Source organism: Sesamum indicum, linkage group LG1 (genome assembly GCF_000512975.1).
Source record: "Sesamum indicum cultivar Zhongzhi No. 13 linkage group LG1, S_indicum_v1.0, whole genome shotgun sequence".
NCBI classification, from domain to species: Eukaryota; Viridiplantae; Streptophyta; class Magnoliopsida; order Lamiales; family Pedaliaceae; genus Sesamum; species Sesamum indicum.
In genome coordinates, this window is record NC_026145.1 from 17,643,338 (window position 1) to 17,667,936 (window position 24,599).

At 37.6% G+C, this 24,599-nt stretch overlaps 6 protein-coding genes, 1 long non-coding RNA gene and 3 other non-coding genes across 12 annotated transcripts; 3 read left to right on the plus strand and 7 right to left on the minus strand.

Annotated features, from left to right (window-relative positions):
* Positions 9–6,588, plus strand: LOC105172376 (protein pleiotropic regulatory locus 1). Its single transcript, XM_011093773.2, has 17 exons — positions 9–321; positions 484–508; positions 863–980; positions 1,252–1,333; positions 1,592–1,654; positions 2,116–2,200; positions 3,144–3,236; positions 3,974–4,037; positions 4,114–4,199; positions 4,279–4,380; positions 4,473–4,556; positions 5,084–5,144; positions 5,221–5,287; positions 5,410–5,487; positions 5,726–5,790; positions 5,994–6,071; positions 6,161–6,588. The coding sequence occupies exons 1-17, from the start codon at positions 185–187 to the stop codon at positions 6,331–6,333; spliced, it is 1,461 nt and encodes a 486-aa protein (XP_011092075.1). The 5' UTR covers positions 9–184; the 3' UTR covers positions 6,334–6,588.
* TRNAC-GCA lies at positions 6,818–6,889 on the minus strand. Its single transcript has one exon. It is a non-coding gene; the product is annotated as a tRNA-Cys (tRNA).
* On the minus strand, positions 7,068–10,447 carry LOC105172386. The gene is made up of 3 exons (XM_011093786.2): positions 10,253–10,447; positions 8,003–8,057; positions 7,068–7,587 (listed from the first exon to the last, which is right to left on the minus strand). Exons 1-3 carry the CDS (start codon positions 10,379–10,381, stop codon positions 7,286–7,288), a joined length of 486 nt encoding a protein of 161 aa, XP_011092088.1. The 5' UTR covers positions 10,382–10,447; the 3' UTR covers positions 7,068–7,285.
* LOC105172395 (riboflavin biosynthesis protein PYRD, chloroplastic) lies at positions 10,795–13,249 on the minus strand. Its single transcript, XM_011093797.2, has 3 exons — positions 12,715–13,249; positions 11,788–12,086; positions 10,795–11,673 (listed from the first exon to the last, which is right to left on the minus strand). The coding sequence occupies exons 1-3, from the start codon at positions 13,087–13,089 to the stop codon at positions 11,076–11,078; spliced, it is 1,272 nt and encodes a 423-aa protein (XP_011092099.1). The 5' UTR covers positions 13,090–13,249; the 3' UTR covers positions 10,795–11,075.
* On the minus strand, positions 13,325–13,398 carry TRNAV-CAC. Its single transcript has one exon. It is a non-coding gene; the product is annotated as a tRNA-Val (tRNA).
* On the minus strand, positions 14,098–14,171 carry TRNAV-CAC. The gene has a single exon. It is a non-coding gene; the product is annotated as a tRNA-Val (tRNA).
* Positions 14,291–14,988, plus strand: LOC110012677. The gene is made up of 3 exons (XR_002287869.1): positions 14,291–14,400; positions 14,517–14,633; positions 14,759–14,988. It is a non-coding gene; the product is annotated as an uncharacterized LOC110012677 (long non-coding RNA).
* LOC105174373 (serine/threonine-protein kinase STY8-like) lies at positions 14,388–18,854 on the minus strand. The gene is made up of 12 exons (XM_011096453.2): positions 18,738–18,854; positions 17,626–17,865; positions 17,288–17,362; positions 16,992–17,072; positions 16,725–16,819; positions 16,067–16,187; positions 15,910–15,989; positions 15,398–15,460; positions 15,180–15,289; positions 15,007–15,092; positions 14,743–14,861; positions 14,388–14,604 (listed from the first exon to the last, which is right to left on the minus strand). Exons 1-12 carry the CDS (start codon positions 18,771–18,773, stop codon positions 14,469–14,471), a joined length of 1,242 nt encoding a protein of 413 aa, XP_011094755.2. The 5' UTR covers positions 18,774–18,854; the 3' UTR covers positions 14,388–14,468.
* On the plus strand, positions 19,443–21,303 carry LOC105172418. Its single transcript, XM_011093832.2, has 2 exons — positions 19,443–19,877; positions 20,577–21,303. Exons 1-2 carry the CDS (start codon positions 19,610–19,612, stop codon positions 20,747–20,749), a joined length of 441 nt encoding a protein of 146 aa, XP_011092134.1. The 5' UTR covers positions 19,443–19,609; the 3' UTR covers positions 20,750–21,303.
* LOC105172406 (F-box/kelch-repeat protein SKIP4) lies at positions 21,490–23,921 on the minus strand. Of its 3 annotated transcripts, none has more exons than XM_011093809.2 (3): positions 23,774–23,921; positions 22,541–23,090; positions 21,490–22,214 (listed from the first exon to the last, which is right to left on the minus strand). In XM_011093809.2, exons 2-3 carry the CDS (start codon positions 23,071–23,073, stop codon positions 21,620–21,622), a joined length of 1,128 nt encoding a protein of 375 aa, XP_011092111.1. In that variant the 5' UTR covers positions 23,074–23,090; positions 23,774–23,921; the 3' UTR covers positions 21,490–21,619. The 3 variants fall into 3 exon arrangements, with proteins under 3 accessions (XP_011092111.1, XP_011092121.1, XP_020552325.1); XM_011093819.2 differs by having other exon boundaries at positions 22,541–23,173; positions 23,774–23,897; XM_020696666.1 differs by lacking the exon at positions 23,774–23,921 and adding an exon at positions 23,358–23,661.

Genomic DNA, 24,599 nt, shown 5'->3' on the forward strand with positions numbered 1-24,599 from the left:
AAAGAAAAGACCGACAGCGGCATATAAACCCCAGCAGCGATTTTACTACCCAAATCGTTCGCCCCGCTCCACCCCACGCCGGCATCCGACGCCGTACCGCCGCCCTCCCCCGTGGTTGGCGTTTCTTTTCAGTATACAAGTTACTCTGCCGTGTCGTCAGGTACTGCATACACGCATATTTCGAATGCCAGGCGCAACGATGGATTCCGAGCTACCTGTGGAGCCGCAGTCGATAAAGAAGCTCAGCTTCAAATCCATGAAGCGAGCGCTCGATCTGTTCTCTCCTATCCACGGTCAATTTCCCCCTCCCGACCCGGAAAGGTTTGCAAAGTCCTCGATTCATAATTTTTCCTTTTTTCATGTTTTTAAGTTGTAATGTAGTTGAACAATTGTGCTGGAGTTTCATTAGAGGATTCAGTAATTATACAATGTCTTAGATATCCCTTTTCAATTAATTAATTATTCTTTTTGTTTGATACGCAGCAAGAAGATTCGAGTGAGTCATAAGGTTAGTGCTGAATAATGCCCTATTTACGTGTTTATGTGCTTCTAATGAAAAATTAGTGGTAGTATATTACGGTACTGCGGAAATATGCACATTACTGCCTTGTTGTTATTTTTTTCTCTCTTGTCTTTCCTCTTCTCCCCTATTTTTGTGTATTGTGATTTCTGGGAGAAGGGAATTGGGTGAGAAGCAACATAGTTCTGAAGAAATGAAGAATTAAAATGGAGAAGGAGAAAGTAATTAGTATGTTTAGCAATGCCCCGGGTCATCAACATATTTTTAGTGTATTTCTTTGTCAATTCGTATGAATGTCTGTGTTGGTCGAATGATGGACGTGGTTTCTTGTTGATCGTTTAGCTCAATACTGAGTATGGAGGCGTGAAAAGCGTGGCAACAGAATCTTCTACTCATACAGCATCTGCAAAAAGTCAGGCAGAGAAAGCTTCTGCTCCTTCCAATGTCCTTGCACTTCCAGGTATTGCAACTCTTGGGTACTCTCAAAACTTTAGATCCGTTGGATTTTTGATGTTCAAGATTTTGTTTCCGTCATATTGATTAAGCCCTGCAAAATTGGTCAAAGCAGAGTTACCATCACTAGATGTCTACTTAAGAAAGACTAACTTGATGGTGCGGGTGTATAAACTTTTATCTGCATAGACAAGTTACACATTCCTCTATCACATATGAAGACTGCATCGGAGAGAACTTTTCTTCTTAGCTGACAGCATATGTGTATTATCTTGTAGGCCCTGAACAGCCAAATGAAATGCAGAAGGGAGGGCCGCAGAAGGATTTGGTGATTAGTTCAACAGCACAGCCTAGGGGCCCGTATGTATTGCCTTTGTTTGGTTTTCTTTATAGAATGTTATACTTATTCTCTTCATCATCAACTGATAATCCACCCTTTTCTAGGGGAGGTAATGGTAAATATATAATCTTTCAACTTTTAAAGATGATCCAATGCATCTCGAGGATACCAGACATTAAAGATGTGATTTGCAAATTGAACACGTGTAACAGCGCACCTCATTTTTTCTGTTTCTTCAGGATGTTTAATCTAATGTTTTCTGGAAAATTTTGATGCAGTAGCGAAGTTGGTGTTCAAGGCAGGAGTACAGCAGTTATTCCTGCTCATGGTTCATCTGAAAGGTCTTCTTCTCACCTTTGTTTGTTTCTTTCTGAAATTTTCATAGGCAGATGGACTGAATGCTCACTTGCGGTGCAGGATAATAGTTAACCTTCAAAGTAGTATAACATCTTTAACAATCTCAAGTTCCTGAAAGAGACAAAGAAATAATAATTCCTATTTGGTGGTTTTTTGATCAATCTTTCTCGAGTCTGAACAGCAAAATTTTTGTTGTGTACTTTGGAAGCAAGGGAGAAGTAGCTTAAAACAATATCATTATGCTCAACCCAAAAATTATTTTAGCGCCATTGATTGGAATTTGGAAAGACAATGTTTAATTTGATTGTTTTTGCAGCTTACACAGAACACTACTATCTTTTCTTGCTTTATGTATTCTCAACTTCAAGTCGGGACTTTTTATTGGAAGGATAACAATATATCTTGACAGTTTTGCTGATAGAAACACAATTTGCCTGTGACTCAGGAATCTTTCAACTTCTGCCATTATGGAAAGGATTCCAAGTAGGTGGCCTCGTCCTGTATGGCATCCTCCCTGGAAGAATTACAGGGTAACAAACTTCTCTGATTTATAGTGGAAGCTGTTCTTGAGCTTTGGAAGATGATAAAATCTATTTGAAAAATGTCGTTATTTTTCCTTGTTTTAGCCTATATGATCATATTTTTAATCCAATCTTGCGCTTGTTGTCCTTTTTCACACTGCAGGTTCTATGTGCCATAATTTCTAGCTTTTTTACAAGTTATCATCATCTGATGTACTGAAATTTATATCACCATTTGTTTGTCAACAAGTCTTCTACCATTATACATCCACAAATTACAAATCTATGACTAGCAGAAGTATCCTAGATCTTCTGTTGGCATATTAAAGTTGTTTCTGGAAATTAGAGCTAAGAGAGATATAATTTGAGAAAACAAAATTACTAATGTTTATATGCCCAAAAGTTCTTTGGCCTCCTGCACTTATTTAAAAGGCAATAAGAAATAACAGAATACATGCATTCTGAACTTGGTAGAGCTCATCTGTACCATTAGGAAAACCTATTCGAGTACACCCCTCATTTATGCTTGCCTATGGTTTGAACTCTTAATTTAGTGTATGAAATAATTCGGAATGAAAAGAAATATTCTATTGCCTAAACCACTTCAGACACTCAAGTTATCTGTGTTTCATGTGGTCTCACATTATCTAAATTTTAGGTTTCCAGTATCAATATTTAGAAATTGCATATCTCCACACTCTATGGGGACAAACTATTTTCACGTCAGCCGACTAGGACAAAAGTACGAAAAATAGCATTGACTTGTACTTTATGGGGACCTTTGGTATATTATAAGATAAGTTTCAACTTACCCCTTACATGATCTTTTTTTTGGTTCTCCTTAAATACATGATAATAAGTTAATAACTTGTTATTTGGGTCCAACTGATACATCAATGATACATTTCTGCATTTTAGTTTTTCCTTATATTGGAAGCTTTGTCTTCTGCAGGTCATTAGTGGCCATCTGGGTTGGGTGCGGTCCGTTGCTATTGACCCGAGTAATTCTTGGTTTTGCACGGGATCTGCTGATCGAACAATCAAGGTGAGAAATTTAAAATCTTGTTTTCTTGAAAATAACTCACTCCTTCCTTCTGGAGAAAAATAGGAACTTCGGAAGAGTGAAAAATAAAAGTGAATTATTCATTCAACTCTTATGTGATGTTGAAATTTTTAAGGGCATGTCGAAACGTCGTAGTTTTGAAGATGTTGTGGCTATAAGAAGCACTTCTTATTGTTTGTTTTATTGGGTAAGGTATTACCATCAATCTAGACATTCTCACTGAGTCAGCTAATGCATATACAAATGATTCTTCTAGCCGAGGACTTGCTGATGTAGGTCTTCTTGGCATCAAAGAGATTGTTTGCAATTCTAGGTAAAATGCTAAGGTGAAAGATCAAGATCTAATTTGGAAATAGTCAGAAGTGTTGCTTCATTAGCTCACATTTGATTGTAGAACCTGAATTAAATGGGTAAAAGATTGTCACTGGTTGAGGTTTGGATGTTTCCAATTTCAGTCTCATGGAAAGCATTCACATAGAAATTGGATTTGACAGAAATAGAAAAGATTTTTATAATTAGTTGAAATGAACAGAAATCTTCTTACTTCTAAGATATCCTTGTGAATGGATCATGTTTCATAAGCTAATATATTCTCCTATGGTGCTATAAAGTCATTAAATCTGATCCTATATTTGATTCATTTTGTGCGATTCGTGCACTCTGTTTCTTCTTTTGCATCCTCTTACATTTTGCAACTTTCTCTATTTTACCATGGCAAGATATGGGACTTAGCAAGTGGCCGACTGAAGCTCACACTTACTGGTCACATCGACCAAATACGAGGTAGTTCATTTTCTGTTTGTGGGTTAAACTGATTTTCGGAGTCATTTATATAGTAAGGACCTGTTATTTCTTGCAGGCCTGGCTGTTAGTAGCAAGCACACTTACATGTTTTCTGCCGGAGATGACAAACTAGTTAAATGTTGGGATCTAGAGCAGAATAAGGTGGGTACAAGTTTAAGTGCCGCTTCAAGCGAATGAGTTCTGATTTGGCATGTACTGATAGTGTTCATTCTCTTTTCAGGTTATTCGTTCTTATCATGGTCACCTTAGTGGTGTTTATTCCTTGGCTCTTCATCCTACAATTGATATTTTGCTTACCGGAGGTCGAGATTCGGTTTGTCGGGTATGGTTCATTGTTTAGCTACCATTTTCAGAGGAGAAGTCTCTCAAGTATCGGATAAAATGTGTCTAATCTAGTCTATTTGATGAATTTAGGTGTGGGATATACGCAGCAAGATGCAAATTCATGCTCTTTCTGGTCATGATAATACAGTTTGCTCAATCTTCACACGACCTACGGTGAGTGCTTGTTTTGTGCCTGGGGAAGTACCGTTACTATTTAATGGATCTCTGATTATGCGTGCTCATCTACTTGAAGTTGTTGAATGAATGGAATTTATGGGCATGACAATGGAAGTAACATAAGGTTGAATATTTACACACACAAATGTTCTTTGAGTGAGCTACTTCGATGTTGAGCATCCAGTAAATGTTAGACTACACTGCTATAGGCATAATGTGATCGCATTTGTTATTTGCTAAAGTGTCAAAATTACCTTAGTGTAGTGCTTTGCCTGCAAGTTGACATTGGACTAGCTATACTATACATGGATGAGTCAATGTTAGACATTATTGTGTGCAAGATGATTGAAAAATTTGCTTCCCTAGCAAGGAGAAAAATATAATTGCTTCATGCAGAAAACCTTAAAAGTTTTTCTTTATCCTCTTGGATAAATTTTACATTTTTGTATTCCACGTGGAAAGTAACTGCTGTGACTTTAAAGTTTTCTTTTAGTCAGAACTCATGGGTTGACTTGTATTTGCAGGATCCACAAGTCATAACAGGTTCTCATGATTCAACTATAAAGTTCTGGGACCTTAGATATGGTAATGTGTTATGGAAAATTATCTCTTGGTTCCTTGTTAGAATCTTGTCATCTTTTTCTAAAGTGGAAGTTTGCAGGTAAAACAATGGCAACTCTCACCCACCATAAAAAATCTGTACGGGCTATGGCTCCACATCCTAAGGAGTAAGCATCTTCTTCATTTGTATACATCTTAATTTTTTAGTAACTATTTGGCACTAGAGTTTTACTCTTTTTATGTGATCTTGATCTCCATTACTGGCCTAATTCCATATCCTACTTTGCAGGGACTGTTTTGTATCTGCATCTGCTGAGAATATTAAGAAGTTTAAACTCCCAACAGGAGAGTTCATGCACAACATGCTGTGAGTTCCAAAATAAATAGCACTTGTTTTCTTTAGTTATGTGAGATGAGACAGGGATCACTATGGCAGAAGATTATATTTGCCTTGGTTTAGTGGAGTCAAACCAAGTTATTTTAGGACTCATCTTCCCACATCTTCTGGAGTGTAGCTGATCATAATAAATATAACTTGATCATCTTAATGCACCTTTGCATGATCTTTCGCTCATTGTATAGCTGATCGTGTTACTATTTTACAGCTCTCAACAGAAAACTATTATTAATTCTGCAGCCGTCAATGAGGAGGGTGTACTGGCCACAGCGGGTGAGTTTCACCAAAATATTTTAAAGTAGTGGTCTTTTCTCTTCTCTTCTGGAAGGGTTTTCTTCTATTTTCTTGAGGGAATGCATGCTGGTTTTGAGAGTACAAAAAGGGCAGCTCGTTCAGGCTATGTATTCCATGAATTTTGAAGGACACCACGCATGGTTGTTAATATTTCTTCTCATTCCTTCGATTCAATTTCTCAGGTGATAATGGAAGTTTGTGGTTCTGGGACTGGAAGAGTGGTCATAATTTTCAACAAGCCCAAACCATTGTTCAGCCTGGTATGCATACACCAAATCTCAGTGTCTGCTTTTGTTTACGCCACTCTTCCTAAAGTTGCTATTTAACACAATGGACAATATTATTGCAGGTTCACTGGATAGTGAAGCAGGTATATATGCAATCACGTATGATTTAACTGGTTCAAGGCTGATCACTTGTGAGGCAGACAAGACTATCAAGATGTGGAAAGAGGATGAAACTGCAACCCCTGAAACTCATCCCCTTCATTTTAAGCCACCCAGAGATATACGGCGCTTCTAGTGTTTCTGCAGTGATCTTTGGATATGTTTTCCGCCCTTTCTTATTCGTCATTGTGCTCACGAAAACAATAATGTTGAGATGATGTATACTTGATATAACTGTTGCCTATGAATTCCTTGTCAGCTGCATCTTACCACATAGTTTCTATCATCTAATTCATCAAGTGTTGTAATTATCCGTGAGGATTGCAAATATCTGGTAACTAGAGATGGATGTATGGGAATTTTTTTTATAACAAGTTGGAATATTAAGATTTGTCTGAAGTTTTTTCATTACGTAGAAAATGATATTAATGAGGAAACTTATAGGCAGATGCATATTGACTTATAGACAAAAAGAAGAAATTATGTACAAGGAATACACGTAGAATGAGAGTGCAAGACAGTAAACCTAAGGTGGTCTAGAATCTGGATATGGCATACGGGACATCTCCCTATGTTGAAGGCAAAAATCCTTCCGTGTCAAGAATGCAAAAGGCAGCACAAGGGCCCAACCGGGTTCGAACCGGTGACCTATTGATCTGCAGTCAATTGCTCTACCACTGAGCTATGGACCCGTTGAGAATTTAAAGAGTGTATTTATATATTAGTCATGCAGAAGAGGTGGATAGGTGGCAATACCTTTAAGTCATGATGGTACTTTTAATGTTTCTCTTACTCTAACTCAAATCATTTTGTGCGTCTGGCCTTTCAGAATCTTAGCATCTTAGTAAAAGAAAGCACATGAAAGAGGCATATTCCCAAATCTACTCTTTAAAAAAATTGAAGTATATTACAACACTTCATTGGAAGCTAGTATGACCCATCTGTTGTTCATTAAATTTACCAGAAAGCGAAAAGGAATCACCGTCTACAGACTTCAAACACGTTATACACAACAACCACTCCCTTCACTGTTGTTGCATGAACTATAAGAAGCTGGGCGAGTAAGAAGGGGGCATCCTCCTCCTTGTTCAGTCAGACTTGGGGTTTGCGGCTCGAAAATCCTCTTTTGTTCGCCCATAATACACAGATTTGGCACTGCTGAATGTGATGAAGTTCCAACCAAAAGCAGAACCCCCGACAATATATGTTCCTTCCACCTGAGTATCTGATGGCTTAGTTGACTCCCTGTTCTGGGGATGCTTCACTGCAGGTTTCACATCTTGATGCTCCAGAGGCTTCTGGCCGTTGTCAATGTCACTCTTGCTACACTTCTCCAGCTTGGTGGATTGTTCTGTCATGTCTTTGTACAGATCCATCAAAAGCTTCATCCCTGCAGAAAATGTACAAGCTTGTAAGGTCCATTTTCCAAGGAGCCTAATTATTTGTGTTTTCTCATTACATGAATGTTTACGATCAGGGAAGTTGAACCATCATCTTATGGATACAATTACAGTTCAGTTGGAACAAGTTAATTAAGCAAAGGGTATTCTTTGGTCTCATGCATTACATACTTCCAAACTATCCCCAGTCCAGCCAGGAAGATAACACAATAACATGAAGAAGAAGGGTACAAAAAGAGTGTTTGTTAGACTCATAATATCAATGGAGTAAGCCAAATCCTAGCATTTAAGGAACTGTGTATCATAAGCTGCAGTAAGAGGTAAAACTATTCCAAATTTATACATTGAATACAATATGGTTGCTGGTGGAAAGTATAAGTCGAAAATAAAAGTTAAAAAACCGACCTTCACGGATATCGGTAGCTGCCTTGCAATTTTGAAAATCAGGAGTCTTGAGCACCTACAAGATCACGAAAGAGCCACATCATGCAATCAACTCCGTATCTTCCCATTTTATCAAGATAGCCACAAGTACCATTGGCTAAATCAACTCGAGTTGCTCCATTCGCGATAATTAACTTGGATGTGCATGGTCTTTATTCTTTAATTCAATACATCACCATACGTACCGTATATTTTATTGTTGAAGAATCCTAATCAGGGATTTCGGCAATATTTCGCTCATTTAATGGACAATTAACTCCAATTAATGTGCGCGCATTAAATAGACACTGACAGAAGGAATCCATAACGTCTTCCTAAACCAACTTTACACCAGCAGCCTCCAACAAATAGACTGAGCAAGTTTCAGCAAATAGAAATTGATATAACCAAATTCATACCATTGCTCAAGATTTAATTTCTACACAGAGCTACCACATTTACATCTCCAGTCACATAGAACTTCATAAGTTTAATCTCCCATTCGAACCATGGTTCAAAGTATAGGCCGCTACACATCCCGATCGGCCCTTGCCGATCCGAGAAAATCAAGCAATATCAAATATTATCCAAAATTATGATGTATCGGCGATATTATCCGATATTATCACCGATACAATGATATTATTACTAGAATCCAATATTATGGGTCGAAGTAGACACATGCCAACCATTTTCAAGAAAATGAACGAGAGAGAGAGAGAGAGAGAGAAGGGTTTTCAGCAGTAGAGGTCATCGGGATGTCTAAAACTTGGTCACTGTTGTGCTCCAGCCGTGGGTTGCTGCCCTTCTTGTTGTCCATGACTGAGCCTCCATCATTACAGTTATAATACAAGCTTTAGCACTTAAAAGATGCAATCTTTGGGCAGGTGTAATGTTTTTGTGCGTTTGTTCGTTGAAATAGGAGTGATTGATTGAAAATTGAAGATGCCATGGATGAGCTTGAGGAGAAAATGGGTTTCTGACTTCTGTCTAAAGAGGGAATGCTTTTGACTGTAAAAGAATGTACACGGTGTGCTACTTATAATCTTCCACATCATCCGCCTATTGGAATGCCACATCAGCAGGGCCCAACAACTTACTAACCAGAATTATTTTCTTAAGCGCTTTTATGACTAATTTTATCGTGGCTTGACGTGATAAGAATTCGGTTTGTAATATTATGTAGTAATTTGTGATACTTCAGCTTTTTTTATGATTTTACTAATTTTTTAGAATTTTTTAAGGATTGTAATATGTTTGTTTTATATCGCCCGACAATTTACACCACGCTTGATGTGGAACAATTCCCATTGATATTATCACCGATACCAGAACTTGAAACCATGATTCCAACAACTGAGGAGGTGCATTCCAAATGCTAGCTTGCTCTTTTGCACAAGCACAAAACAGAACATGCGCATCTCATGAAAACTCAGGAAACTGCAACATAGAAAGCCACAAGGACATAACACTTTTGCTGAAGGATTATATTCCATTCTTCAAGAATCTATAGATACCAAAAATGTAAGGAGGTTGATTAATCTAGAGATACACGTGAATTCTGTAAGTCCCCGAGAAACTTATGTTGCTAGTGTGCTGGAGTTCTCGAATGATGCTTCGCTAACATATCATCCGAGATAGGAAGAAAATACTTTTCCTGGGGAGATAGGATACAAAGAATCTTTCAAATACAGTAACTCTCACTCTTCATGCAATAGAATGCTTCAGCTCAGTTTCCATATGTAAGAGAGATGATACTCACTGAATCAGCTATCAACTCCTAAAACACCCTTACTGAAAGTATACAAGCGTGATTACAGGTTATTAACCTTTATGCAGAGTTCAGTTCACAAAGTAGCACAATCTAACACAATCGCAAGACGCCCAAAACAAAAACTTAAAATAAAAAGGGAAGACTAAAGATTCAGAATCAAGAAACAACAATTTAGTCGAAGAAGCTCAAAAACTCACGAGGATAAAAATAAAATAAAAGTGAATGGGAAAATAGTTTAAGTAAAACTGATGCAAGAAAGCAAGAAGTATTGACATTCCAGCTTATATTGTAATGCTTTATACATCTAAGAAATTTCAAAAAAAGTAAAGAACAAAACTTCAAATGACACAGCAGAATTCAAGAAACCCACCTAATATATGACAGGAAAATAGTAGAGGAGATAAAGAAAAATGTAAGATTCAGGAAACCCGCAAGAAAAGTTTAAAAGAGCATCGCACCTCAACGAAAGGGGCCCGGAGGTCTCTGAGAACAGCACGCATTTTGTACTGAGGAGAATTCTGCGTGTGAGTTGCGACATGCTCAAGAGGCCTCTTTCTGCTTTCGGGAAAGGGTTTTGGCTCTTCCATTGATGGTCTTTCTCTCTCAGTTCACGGCCTGTGGTTGGAAGAAAAGATTGGCGGAGACGGTGTTAATAAGTAATTAGCTCTTAAAAATTGGATCTTTTTCCGAGGTAGAATTAATTTACACTTTGCACCCTACAAATATATCTAATTGGCATTTGAACCCTCAAGTACCAAAGAAAGAGGGACCGGGGAAAAAAAAAGTCGTCATTTTAGCCGGTTGCTTTGTGGGAAAATTACCACATCCTATTTCATTTCTACTCATATTTTGATATGTTTGTCGATTCAGACAGTATTGTAGGATGAGATAAGATTGATTATGAGAAATCTAGAATGTGAAAAATCTTTAGCCTTGTGTCTTATTCAGATGGAAGATCATAATTTGGCAGCAGTATGGGATGAAAATTTGATCATACCAATCCAAGAAACGTGTTCTGATATAAAGAAATACAGCCCACAAACTGCAGGAGACTCTTTAAGAGCCTGCATGACAACTCAAGAGAAAAAGACCTCCAAATACAGCATTTCTGTGTGATACCTACAATACAAGCACATACAAAGAGACTCCATTTTTTCAGTCATTACAAGTTAGCCACGGCCTACAACGGAAAGAGAGACAGACATACTATCTATATGTGAATTCCTATGCATTCGGTCATTGCTCCCTTGCCAAACATGACAGATAATCAACATAGTTTTATCAGAAGTATCCCTCCAATAGCACACTGCTGCCAGAGATGAATGATGTCAACTTTTTCGCCTTCACTTTCAGATCCAAATACTTCAACGCGCTTTCCTCACCACCACATAGAAACGGCAACACCTCCACCACCACCTTCTGGAACAAGTTTTGCTCAAAACCCTCTTTAAGTAAATCCTCGAAATCCATGTTATTACCCCTCAAATCTAGCAAGACACTACAGAATCCTTGGTGCTTGCAATGCTCCAGGATTTCGAGTAAACTTACTACATCAAAGGATAGGCTTTGGATTCCTTCTGAACCATTTTGTGTCTCTAAGCTCTTGTCTTTCTCAGAGATTATCAATAGTTTAGAAGCGACATTGTCTTTGAGAGCAGGAATCTGAATTAGGGAATTTGAAGATTTCAACAGCACAATTTTAAGAGGTTGATTGGCCCCCGGTTCCTTAGAAATGGGAAAGTAAGACTTCTCAGCCAAAGCTGAAGAAGAAAGTATGATAGCATCATTTTCCTGCAACAATTTGGAATAATATCCACCACATTCCACGGCTTCTTCACCAAGCTGATTCAGTAGATGGCCTTCAAGTGACATGGAATACCTGTCAGACAAACCAATGTTTAGCCAAATGGATATCCATCATGTAATGTAACATAATGATTTTGGAAGTAGATGTAATCACACAGGTAATGAATAGCCACCAATCTTCAAGTACCTCAAAGTAACAAAGGGTTTTCCTGTGAGCATATGATGGATATAGGCTTCATTAAGACTTCTGCACACTTCTTCCTCAACTCCAACAGTCACTTCAATCCCTGCATCTTGCAGTTTTTTAACCCCTGTTGAAGCCACAATGGGATTAGGATCCACCATACCGATCACCACATTTCTCACTTTGGCTTTGATTAACGCTTCAGTGCAAGGCGGAGTTCTTCCATAATGGTTACATGGTTCCAAACTCACATATGCCGTCGCATTCTCGGCCAAGTCCCCGGCATCTCTTAGTGCAAAAACCTATAGTGTTTCTAGTTAAAACTTTTACAAGAGTATTTGCATTAACATTAATGTCCCTTAACAGCCGTTATGGTTCCTTATTACTCCAGCATAACTATCATCAATAAGATTCAGCTATCATGAAGTATCAATTCAGACCTCCAAAGAAAGTCAATATTATAATATTTTTAAGCTTGAAATTCATTATATAGATACCTAATCAGTCAAATGTATATGTGTTCATCGTGATACCTACGACAGATCACATGAGGCGGTACATTATTTTTGTTCATTCAGTCGTTGTTGCAGTATGACAGAAATATAACCATGATAAACGGACATAAACATAATGAAGACAAATTCAGTATTCGGTATGGTCTGATAAACTAAGGCTTCAACACCAAAATTTGGCCAACGTTAATACAGATTAAAGGAAAAAAAAAATACTGTCGTGTGTACTGACATGTGAACATCATCACTTATACGCTCACCATACTCGTTTTGCATTTGTTTCGCATCGCATATCGTTAATTGCAACCACAAAAAACTTTAAATTCTAGCAAACTTCAGACACTAAACAATCCAAATCAAGAAATTAACACAAGAAACGTTCTTTCTTCAGTCAAAATGTAGAGATAAAAGGATTCACCTCAGCATGAGGCTGCCCAGCCTTTGGGTGGAATCCTTCTCCAACGATTTTCCCATCTTTGACAATCACACAACCAACCATTGGATTCGGACTGGTGTATCCAATAGCCTTTCTCGCAAGCTCCACGCACCTTCTGATATAATAACTATCATCAATTTTATCTTCTTGTTTTGGTTGTTGCTTTATGTCTGACCCACCACACCTGATCACAGCCCAATGCCGACATTTTCTTGAACTGATTCTCGATACAGACGCCCTTTGACATGAATTGAAGAACCCGAGTTGTGATTTTGGTGAAATCGCCACTTTGTGGTGCTGCTTGAGTGGTGGATTGTTGACAGTGTGCTTGGGAAATGGGAGTGTTTGAGCATACATTTTGGTTAGTGAAAGCACTAATTTCCTCAAAATTGAAACTTTAAAGTAGGTGAAAATGAGACTAAAAAAAAAGTTGTGCCTTTAAAGAAGAAAAATTTGAGGTAAGACAGACAAGTGAAGTGTACTTTACAGATGAAGAAAATACAAGCTTGTAGACTCTGCTGAGCAATCTGGTCCTGCTCGACGACGTCGTCGTATGTGTTGTTAACTGAAACCAAAAAATATAAGATAATAATGTCTGAGCCCGGGTTCGAACCGGGGACCTCTAGTGTGTGAGACTAGCGTGATAACCAACTACACCACCCAGACCGCCGTGCCCTATTAGCGACTTATACCTTGATTATATGAATATTTGCATATATACACCTAATATCATATTAAATCTAAATTATTTATTTGAATCATATAAAATCTCAATTATAAATTGTGACAAATAAAATTAAAATATTGATAAACTAAAGTGTAAAATTAATATTTAGTTACAAAAAAAAAATATATGGAGGGCGTGTGTAAGACACTACTAGTGGGAATTTTTGGTTTTATTTTGAAAAACATATGAGCACGGATTTTATTTTTTATTTTTTATTTTTTTAATCAAGAGGATTCTTGGACTTTTATAGATAAGGGGGTAAGTTGTAAATGTACTTTACCCCTTTTATTCATCATAATTAGAGTTGTAGTTATTAGAAGCTAGTGATTTAGCTGCACAATCGAGTTGTTTAGGCGTGGAAAATTCGGTTAATCGAATCCAATTTAAAAATTTACTTAACAAATATTTCTAGATATGTGTGCTATTTTATTAAGAATAAATGATTTAACCAATTTAATAATGTTAATTGCCGCCAATAAGAAATATTGTTATGTTTAGTTATCATCAATTACGATTTTATATATATAGTTATCAACAACAAGAAATTGGGATTGCATTTTGGAAAATGGGAGTAATATTTGAGCATACACTTTGGTAGGTGAAAAGGATTAACTGAAACAAAAAATTAGGATAATAATTGTCTGAGCCCGGGTTCGAACCGGGGACCTCTAGTGTGTGAGACTAGCGTGATAACCAGCTACACCACCCAGACACATTGGCAGCAACAAATTTTTGTCTGAGGAGAGGTTTGCAGCTCTTCTGCAGTCAGTTCACCCTGAGAGTGGATAGTAAAGGCAACCGTATTTCTTCAAGCATAACAAGAGATCAACAAAAAGCCATACTGTCATGATAATTGTGGTATTTCTCCTCCATACTTGGGAGCTGAAAGGCTAAAATGCCAAGAAACACAATAGCTCAGTCTCAGAAACCAAGACACCAGAGTATAATCTGTATTTGTAATTTGTGGAGGAACACAACACAACATATGCACATTTCTTTTGAACTCATTTTACAAGATAGCACATTTACAGCAGGCTGTTATGGCTTTCCGTTGCAGGTTCTCTTGGATGATCTCCAGTTGTCCAATGATTTCTGCAAACGTAGGCCTCCGGTCTGGATTCTTATGCCAGCAATCTCGGAGAAGCCTGCCATCAGCATCACAAGTTCCCATCATGTAAGCTTCAATTTTGACGCCCAAGATCAGAGTTAACCACAACTACTTTCACGATATTGATATTTTACATGAGAAAGCAATATTCCTTTTCTGTTCTGAATAAACTCACTTTTTGACTGGTTCAGGGTACACGATCGAAGGAAGGTGTGGTCGTAAGTCTTCATATGCTCGTTTGTCTGCCAATTTCTCCGGATCTTCTCCCCTGTTTGATGGTCCTCCTTGGAACATCTACATGCAATGTAAACATGCCAGCAACATTTTGAAAAGTTATTGCAGTGCATAACCTTTAGAGATCTCCAGATGTTAGCAGTATAATAAGTCAAATTTTTATCAACTGTCTGTGGCAATAATTATGATATGAAGTCAGTTTTACCTCATGGACAATTAAAGCAAAAGAGAAGACATCAACACTTTTTCCGTATGATTCTCGACGATAGACTTCTGGAGCCATGTAGCGATCTGACAAGTATCATAGAAGCATCTTATAAGAATTCTCTAGAATCACTCAAAACTACCAACTCTTTGTCAGAAGAGAAATGATAGTACATGATCCAGTTCCGCCAGTCATTTTATAGCCAACGTCTTTTCCCTGTGCGATTTTGCTTAGTCCAAAATCTGTGACTTTAAGGCGGCCTGCCTCACTCTGCAAAACATTTCTGCAAGAATTTTCAATGATGTAAAAGGCTCGCACAAAATGCTCAATAAAATGGGAAGCAAGTCAACTTCTCCAGTCGTGAAGCGTCAAAACTGAACCTAGTGCCTACCTCGGTGTTAAATCTCGGTGAATTATGGCATGAGGCTTATGTTCATGCAGATAATTCATACCTCTGCAAACATGAGATAAAAGATTGATTTCAGGACATATGGTTACACAGTACAGGAAAACTTTTGACAGCATAAGTGGATTTAGCTATGAAATTAGTTATTTTCAGTTTTCCTCTAGTGTTGAAAGGAGAAGGGCAAGTGAGGACAGCAAATTCTTGAGGTCGGCAGTTGAACCACTATCCTTTCAATAATGTAAAGTCCAAAATTTCCCATCAACAGGCTTGTGAATTGTGATATACAATGTAATACTGCTTTGACTTAGGAAGACTGCAAGCACACTTAACATTTGGTAAACTGGCTAGCCCAAAAGCATTTCAAAGTTTCAAAGTACTCAATTAGATTTTCCAAATCCATTTCTAGTGAACCAAGCTGAATTAATACACACACACACACACACACACACATATATGTATATATATTATCCATAGGAATGAGGGTCTATACCATGTACCTTGCTATATCCAAGGCATATGCAACTGCAGTTAGTGGGTCAAGTCTGCCTTTCTTTTGCAGTATATCATATAAACTTCCCTAGAATTTCCATTCACAGAAGCATTAGCACATGTATTAAAAAATCATCACAAGTCAAGTCATTGAGCAATACTTACATTACGTAGGTACTCAGTGAGGAAGATCAAGCGATCAGGGTGATTGAGGACACCGAGGAACTGCACTATGTTAGGGTGACGCAATTTTTGCCACAATGCTAGTTCCTTTAGAAAGTTGTCCCTGTAGAGCAAACAACCAATGAAAATCAAAAGGAACATTAATGATAGATAAACGTTGTCCAAGTCCTTTTAATTATGAGAGTGGTTGTTGCAACTTCAAGAAACATCTATACTGTCATGATTTTTATTATGGATACTAACTATAAAGCACTAATATATAAATTTCAGATTATTGGTCACGATTCACACAGATTTTCACTCCCAAAGGCAATAATGTACAATTTATAAAACATCAGAGAAAAAACAGGTTATGAACAGTAAATATGGACACCTTTTCAAGATTATTCAATAGGATGATAAACCATACATGAAATGCTCCGTTCTTTTTCCTTTGCTACCTCTTTAGTTTCACATAAACCAGAAACTTCTAAGTGTTTCCAAGTAATATTCTTTCTTCTCCATACTCTCAGCTTTCCATGTTGCTGATTAGAAATCGTAAAATCAAGATTTTACTGCAAAATTATATTAATCAATGGAAATTCTAGAAATGCTAATATATACTATCAGAAAGGAAACTGCACCATATAATAGGACTCACTTCACTATTTTATTTGACGCAATGGAAGAACGAATGGTTTTTGCAGCTACTTCTGTACCACGCCACTTGACTAAGTAAACTTCCCCATAGGCACCCTGCCATTGGCACATACTCATAGCATTTATGATAGGTCATTTCATCAGAAACCACACATTAAGAAGAAGATGAAACTTCAATGTGCTTGAGCAGCTTCTGTCCAGACATAACAAGTTAAAGATTTGCTGAATAAATGGTACATTGCATTGGATATCAGGTAAGAGAAATTACTTCACCAATAAGAGTTCCTTCTGTCATGTCCACCTCATTTGAATCAATTAAACAACATGGAGATTGAAAGTCAAGTCCCATCTGTAATCAAATTTAAATGAAGTATCTCTCAGAATGAGCAGCATATATACTTTAACACTCTGCCAGTTTTCAACTACTTATAAGTAAAAGTACACTTTGTCTGTGTCTGTTCACGGTTTAAATAACATGTAGTAGTACAATTACACAAAAATGTTCAAGTTCTAGCCTCTTAAATAGCAGCTATTTTTGGAAATTAAGTGCTCCAAAGTATATACCGGATCAATTCCACCATGTGCCTCCAGAATTTTGCAGATTTCCTGATGGCCAAAGCTACGAGCATCAGAGAGTGGCTGCAATTCAACATAAGATCCATTAAGGATATTCTAAGAGAAAGCTTCGGAGCTTATTAAGTAACAAGGTAACAGGTGCTCAGCCTACACAATGTGGACAGAGAAGGAACATATAAAACTTGAGGATATGCTAATCTTCATCGTACTCAGGCAGATATAATGTCAGAACACATTGCACATGAGTAAATTAGCGGGCCAAGCATATGGCACAAGCAAGAATCACGCTGCGACTTTGAACCGACAAATGTTACATGTTTACTTACAGTACGACCCCAACGATCCATGGAGTTGACATCAGCCCCTCTCTCAAGAAGTAGGACAACTATCTCCGTGCACCCTTCACATGACGCCAAATGAAGTGCTGTTCTCTTATCGTAGTCAGCAAGGTTGGTGTTTACACCTTTCATGAGTTCCTCCATAACACCAGCTTTATCACCCTTACTTGAACAAAAGAGAAGGCGATACGGACCGTCCGAGTCATTTCTTTGAGATGGTGTGTATTGCTGAATGAACAGAAGATGAACAATGCTTGAGAGGGTGGTGGAAGAAAGCCTCACTGAATGCAGTTTAGATAAAAAGGTCTAACTATAGGAAAAAGTAATATAATTCTAGAAATGATTGAGCAAAGCAAAGCATGCACTATTATCTTCAGACTTCCAAACAAACAGACTTATAAGATTGGTTAGAAGAATGATCACAAAATATTATCACATATATTATGATCAAAAAGATCCTAGTAGTATGAACTCACCATAGCATGAAAAAGTAACAGGATTATATTGATACTCTTTGAGCTCAGTTAGAATTACACCGTGAATTGCTTAATCAAAACATAGTCATAGAATAACCAGAGCAAAATATGGTCTGAAACATCTTTGTTCGGCAAGCAACTTTTTGTATAAATATTCGATAAAGAAAGCCCTCAAAACAAAGACAGAACTTAGAAAATAAAATTGACGCAACCTGCAGTTAAAATTAGACCATTATACCAAATAATTTCCACTTGAATATATAGCTTTACAAGGTTCCCGCAGTCTCAAAAGTTACATACAAACAAAAGGATTACATCAATTAAGTTTGAGCGCTTCCTGCCAGATGAACGCACTATTTTCCTAAAATGAGAATATACACATAACAGAATGCTGCATTTTACGTTTAAGAAAAGCCATTTGACACCAAAGACCACACACTTGTAAGCACTAACGCAATAACACAAAAGTGATAGAGGAGAAAATTCTTGTGTTATAATGAAGTTTCCAATTTGCAAATCCTAATCATGCAAATTAAGATTCTACTTGTCATCCAGCATTGCAATATACATTTTGTAAGTCAGAGATGTGAGCATTTCAGCTTTTATAGGAAGGAAGAATATTACCTTAGTAGGAGATGAAGGACGCCTATGATCTTCCATGAGAAAGCGAGATGAAAAACTTCGCTAGAGTCTAAGAGACAATTCCGCGAAGACTTGGAGTTCTTGGAGGAAGAAAGAAACAGTTCAAAGATGAGAACAAGGCTTATATAAAAGATTATCATGAATTATTGTTCATGCGTTACCTCACCACGTTACAGTTACCGTTACTGATGGAGAACAATACAAAAAAGTCCTGATCCAGGTCGGAAAATCCCATGAAAACTTGGTTTTTGTTTTTGCTTGTGTTCTGAGAACAACTCCAACTGGAAAATCGAAAACTTTGGACCCTTCGTCCATGCTGATTGAGTTGGAAAACGGGTTTCTTGACAAAAGGAGCTCCGTTTCTTCGATTTTGGCGATATTGTTTCATGGGATTTTTTACATTTCTCGTTTCTGGGCTGTTTGTGCTGACAGGAGAGAATCTAGCAGACAATATATATAAATCAAGAAGTGGTTTCCCAAAATAGTAAGACTGATATTTATTTAATGTTAGCTCATTTTCCCGCCTGTTCTTAACTGTTGCTGTCCTCACTGTGTGAAATATATACACACATATATATATATAAATATTGGTTTCATTTATTTGAAGAGGAAAAAATATATATATATATATATATAAATATTGGTTTCATTTATTTCAATTTCCACCCCTTCCCTTTTCTCTATTTTGCTTTTTCACCCCTTCCGACCGTTCTCCTCACGACCAAATTAGTGACCAGACCCCTATTTCACTTCAAATTTTCACTTTTGAAAAATTTCCCAAACCCTAAATCCCCCAGATTCCCTCCCTCCTCCCGTTCTACCCACAAAGACTCAATTTTTAGTCCAAAACTCAAATGTCGTCCCAGCTTCGAAACGACGACGAATGGAACCCTCAAGAAGCTGCAGCAGAAGAAGAGGTGCTTAAGCTCGAGGAAGAAGTGCAACAAATGGCTGAAAAACTACTGGAATACAGAGCCACCCTTCCTGATCAACTCAGCTCCATCTTATCTTGTCTTCTCGCTTCTCAAAGACCCGTTTCACTGACCCGTTTAGCAGTTGAAGAGTCCGGACCCGAAGCCGGGAAGCCTCCCCTGCCGGATGCCGAAGCTGGAGCTACCCAAGGTCCATACATCCGTTCGATTTTTATTCTATGAGATATTGGAAATTTTGCTCGCCGGGTTAAGAAATAATGGGGAAATTACGGTAACTTTTTGCATGAATTGTGCGTATGGATAGTGCTTCAACTTTGGCATTCTGCCTGTAATTGAGAAATTGAGACAGTGAATGTGGGCAGAGTGGTGTTTCAGATCATCTACTGAAAATGGCAGTAATCAGTTTCTGCACATTCTTTGTGCTCTCACTTTTTATTCTACTGAAAGTGTAGGTGAAGTGGCTCATTTCTACAAATGTTAGTTAACTTGGCAGCACTTTTTAGTATAAGTAATGGGCTTGGCCTTTGGTTTCCTCTTCCCTCAACAATTGGCATTTTCTCTATATTTGCAATTGTTGCTCTCCTCTCCTTGTTGTAATATTTCTTCTGTGAAATATATTTGGGTAGTGTCCGAGGATGTAGGCATAGTTTGGGTCGAACCTCGTTATATCTGGTGTTATTTTATTTGAATTATTTATTTTTCAATAGCAATTAGAAGAAGGTATGGACTCTTTATATCTGGTGTTATTTTATTTGCATTATTTATTTTTCAATAGCAATTAGAAGAATGTATGGACTCTGGTACCGCAACAGAAAGGTCTATTCTTTGCTTGTTGGATTGTTGCTTTTGAATCTTCGTGTATTGCTGAAGGCTTTTCTTGTTTATGTAGGTTTGGAGAGAACTGTTGAGGCTGAAAAAATACAACTCCTCAAACAGAAGATGTCAGGTAATGCCTTAACACTGCCTGTTGTCTTGAAGAGGATGGAAGTATATATTGCCAAGATTGAGGAATTAGCATCATCCAATGGAGTCATTCATCCTGTCTTTAAAAGAAAACGATGAGTTGTCTGAGTCCTTTTGGTGTTCGATTCATTGCTTTGAGCTTTACGCTGCACAAGCTCAGCCAATGTATGTTAATCCGTGAGTCCTTTTGGTGTTCGATTCATTGCTTTGAGCTTTACTCTGCACAAGCTCAGCCAATGTATGTTAATCCGTGAGGTAAGCGGTTAGATCAACCTTAGTTGAAGCAGATGGTTTCTTGTTGGTTTCCATCAGTGCCTTCACCAGATCAACAGTCGTCTTGTGTCTAGTAGATGACCAATGTAGCACTTCCAGAACTGATTGTATTGATCATCATTGTTGTAATTAGCTAGAATCATCAAGTCCATATATAACATATTGAGCGCATTGACGATTATTGGACAAAGCTAGTGGTTATCCAATGAAGATGAGGATCATGCAGTGTGACATTGGAGTTTGCCTGACGCTTGTTTGTCCATCAGACTACTTAAAAACTTGTATGTTATTTGGAAGATGATCTTTGTAAGTATCTAATGTTTTAGTTTGCTTTTGGTAAATACATCTGATGGTTTAGCTTAATTCACGCATTTGTTGTATTTGGGTCCCGGCTTTGATTAGTTTACTTACTATCAGAAGGACAATACAGAGAGTTTGTGTAGATAGAAACCTCTGAATATGAACAATAATGCAATGCAGATAATCTGTGATCCGTGGCCACATGCAAGCTATTCCACAGGAGATTCCTCACAAAGTTCTAGACCCAACTTTATGCTTCTGAGAAATAAAAAATAACGGAACCATTCCCTTCCCACAATGTCATGTCGTTTCTGGACAAGCTCAGTATGTGTTCTTAACAAGTTTATCAGGAAAGAAAGTCATGTATAGTTTACACGATTAGTTTACAGGAGAATCTCAAACAGCAAGGGTTTTGCAACTTATTACTTCATCATCAGAAGTCAATTTCAGAGAAGAACTCACTAAAACACCATCCACACAACCTGCACTCTCAACATCAAACATTACTGTGCTAAGTCCTTTCCCAACAACAAAAATTTTCTTACCAATTGCCACAAGTCGACAAGGTGGGATTATGAGATGTGTTGACAGTCTTCTTATAGCCATCCACTCTCGAGCCTCCTTCTGCCACATCATCAGTCTCACACCCGAAGTTTGGTCCAATACATATAAGACGCCGTCTATCACAACTGCTGGACCGCGCCAACCACATGCCACGTCAGTATCAGCATGCTGCCAGGTACCGCTAGACGGCTCATATACAACAGCATACACATGAGAGGATACAGCTGAAATACCACACCTAATATAAATCTTTCCATCCAACACAATTGAATCTTCGATATCTGGAATTACATTTGGATCTACATGTGAACTCCAGCAATTTGTATGGCTGTCGTAAATGTCCCAGGAATGCGGATCACTCAATGTTGATCCAAGCCCACCTATAGCATAGATTTTCCCATCTAAAGCTTCATATGCAAAAAAACACCTGATAATGAATGGCATGGAATCTCAAGTCAGCATGAATCTTTTGTCATTGGATACAATCCCATTGAAATGTGGGGAAAAATCAAGAATGTGATAGGCCTCACAGAATGAGTTGGAGGGCAACTCTCTCATCATAAAACAACATTCACATGAATGGAAAATTTTAAACCACAACAAATCAGAAGTTTTTGAAATAAGTTCACTTAGAAGAGAAAAGAAGTGCCACTATATATATATAGCAATATGCATATACATATGTAGGTATCAATTTCTTCAAGCAACCAATGAGCTGGATTCCTTGATCAATATTAGCAGTAAATATAGTACCTAGGGGTCGATAAAGAACCCGCTCTAGTCCATGTACTCATTGTAGCATCATAGCAATAGACATCATCTGTAGCATCCTCAATCCAACCACAGCCTCCAAACAGGTAAACTTTCTTACCCAACACTTCAAACCCAACACCTTTTCTCTTCAAGCAACAACCTGGAAGGCCATGAATCCTCTTCCAACCTTTTTTCAATTGGTTAGGATCCAACACAAACATGCAAAGTTGCTCAAACTTGTCTCTGCATAAAGCATAAACCCAAGTCTCCTCCAGATGATGATTCAGCCGGTACAAGTACCACTCTTCACCACAGATTAACTCTCTCCATCTCTTGGAAACACAGTTAAGAACTGGATGGTACTTCCTTGGAACTCTCGCCAAGCAAGAAAATGCAATGTCATCTGGAAGTCCAGGTATCAAAGCTGGTTTCTCTAATTCAGTAAGACCCTCTATACCAATTTTTGTGCTGTCACGCACCTGAGGTTGTTCCTGTGGATTAAGTGTCCAGGAACCACTTTCCATGGATGCCATATGAGTGATGCCAGTCACTGATGCATTTCAGAGTAAAGAAAGGACCAAAAGTAGAAGCATCATGACCTCAACCATGCATCAGAGTTAACATATAGTAATTCTATGAAGAATTCAGAAGCAGGGAATCATGTCATTTTCAGAACTTATATACTTTGCAATAATCCTATCAAATTGTGCATTAATATATCAAATGAACTGCAAACAGATCTCAAAACAACCACTTAATACTTATTAGGAGCTAAGAAAGAAACAATTTTCGTATATTTCATAAGAAATAAACTTACATGGTTTTTCTCATGATAGTTTATGATCGACAAAAATGGTAACGCCACTTGAAAATCAAAAGTTATCGAAATGATCAATTCATTATCAGTTTTTCTCATCCATCAAAAGTAAAAAACCAAAACATAAAATTCAGAAAGGGAAAATGACTTAATCTGCAGAAATTTGCAGATGTCGCGATCCGTCCGCAGTAATTTATAAAATAATGTTTCTTCTACATGCAATGTCTGAATATTTCAACGGCGTAAAAGGACAAGAACAAAATTGAAGAAATGGTAAAATTTTCGTTTCCGAATTAAAAAAAAAAAAAAAAACAAAACTCACCCAAATGTACATCAATAGGACACGAAAAATCAAACTAACGAATCACATTCCCAAATCAGTTTGGCATAGTAAAATAATCAACTCGGTTATTTACCTCCGAGGAATTGGGTTTCGGGGCTCAGCTGTGGTTCCCAGCAGAGGAGAGAAAAGTACGAATCATCGAAGAACTAGGAAAGAAGCAATGGTGTGATATTTCGCGTCACTTTTCTAATTTATGATTTTCCAGGGTACAAAAGTTTAAAAACAATATTCTATTAGGCCATCCACAAGGATTTGTTTGGATTGGGCCGCCGCTATAGTCCTTTTTCTATAAAGCCCACAAGCAAATTAAAATACGATTTGAAGCCAGGGACATGATTTATTTAGATAATTTCATAGGTTAATTACACTTAAATCCCCTCTAAAAATATAAAATTAATAGTTTTTCCTAAAAAATGGATAACTTTTCCAACGGACAGAGAAAAACTCATTCATAATCCATCCAAAATAGTTGAATTATAATTTAATAGATGGTGAAAAAGCAATGAATTTGCTTAAAATGTTGAGAGTAGTCATTCCCAACACTACCACAAGCTATATACATTTCTTGGCCAAACACACCGTACAAACAAGTTGTCATCTTTCATCACAAATGATGGCAATTATTTGATTTATAGCCACCACTGGTCTGGATCATGGTACCCATGCCCATTGCTTGTAGTTGTAATAAAACTCAATACCTGGTTTAAAATTGCATGGCAAAAGGATGGCCAAGGGCACTTCATGCAACAAATTCACACTTCAGGCAAACCAGGACTCCATCATCATAAATAGCTATCATACATCCTCTTACAGAGTTTAGAAGCCACTGAATTTCATTTCATATGACATCTCCAACATGAAGCCAACTGAAATCTGATAAGTTGCACTCAAAGCATCAA

Coding starts and splice junctions, on each gene's coding strand:
- LOC105172376 (XM_011093773.2), top strand. CDS start 185: ATGCCAGGCGCAACGATGGATTCCGAGCTACCTGTGGAGCCGCAGTCG. Junction 509..862: donor AGATTCGAGTGAGTCATAAG/GTTAGTGCTGAA, acceptor TTGATCGTTTAG/CTCAATACTGAGTATGGAGG. Junction 981..1,251: donor CAATGTCCTTGCACTTCCAG/GTATTGCAACTC, acceptor ATTATCTTGTAG/GCCCTGAACAGCCAAATGAA.
- LOC105172386 (XM_011093786.2), bottom strand. CDS start 10,381: ATGGAAGAGCCAAAACCCTTTCCCGAAAGCAGAAAGAGGCCTCTTGAG. Junction 8,058..10,252: donor TCCGGGCCCCTTTCGTTGAG/GTGCGATGCTCT, acceptor GTGATCTTGTAG/GTGCTCAAGACTCCTGATTT. Junction 7,588..8,002: donor AGCTACCGATATCCGTGAAG/GTCGGTTTTTTA, acceptor CATTTTCTGCAG/GGATGAAGCTTTTGATGGAT.
- LOC105172395 (XM_011093797.2), bottom strand. CDS start 13,089: ATGTATGCTCAAACACTCCCATTTCCCAAGCACACTGTCAACAATCCA. Junction 12,087..12,714: donor CTGGGCAGCCTCATGCTGAG/GTGAATCCTTTT, acceptor GAAACACTATAG/GTTTTTGCACTAAGAGATGC. Junction 11,674..11,787: donor AAACCCTTTGTTACTTTGAG/GTACTTGAAGAT, acceptor TTTGTCTGACAG/GTATTCCATGTCACTTGAAG.
- LOC105174373 (XM_011096453.2), bottom strand. CDS start 18,773: ATGGAAGATCATAGGCGTCCTTCATCTCCTACTAAG. Junction 17,866..18,737: donor GTCCTTCATCTCCTACTAAG/GTAATATTCTTC, acceptor CTGTTCATTCAG/CAATACACACCATCTCAAAG. Junction 14,605..14,742: donor TACCCTGAACCAGTCAAAAA/GTGAGTTTATTC, acceptor TGCTGATGGCAG/GCTTCTCCGAGATTGCTGGC.
- LOC105172418 (XM_011093832.2), top strand. CDS start 19,610: ATGTCGTCCCAGCTTCGAAACGACGACGAATGGAACCCTCAAGAAGCT. Junction 19,878..20,576: donor CGAAGCTGGAGCTACCCAAG/GTCCATACATCC, acceptor TTGTTTATGTAG/GTTTGGAGAGAACTGTTGAG.
- LOC105172406 (XM_011093809.2), bottom strand. CDS start 23,073: ATGGCATCCATGGAAAGTGGTTCCTGGACACTTAATCCACAGGAACAA. Junction 22,215..22,540: donor GGTTCTTTATCGACCCCTAG/GTACTATATTTA, acceptor ATTCATTATCAG/GTGTTTTTTTGCATATGAAG.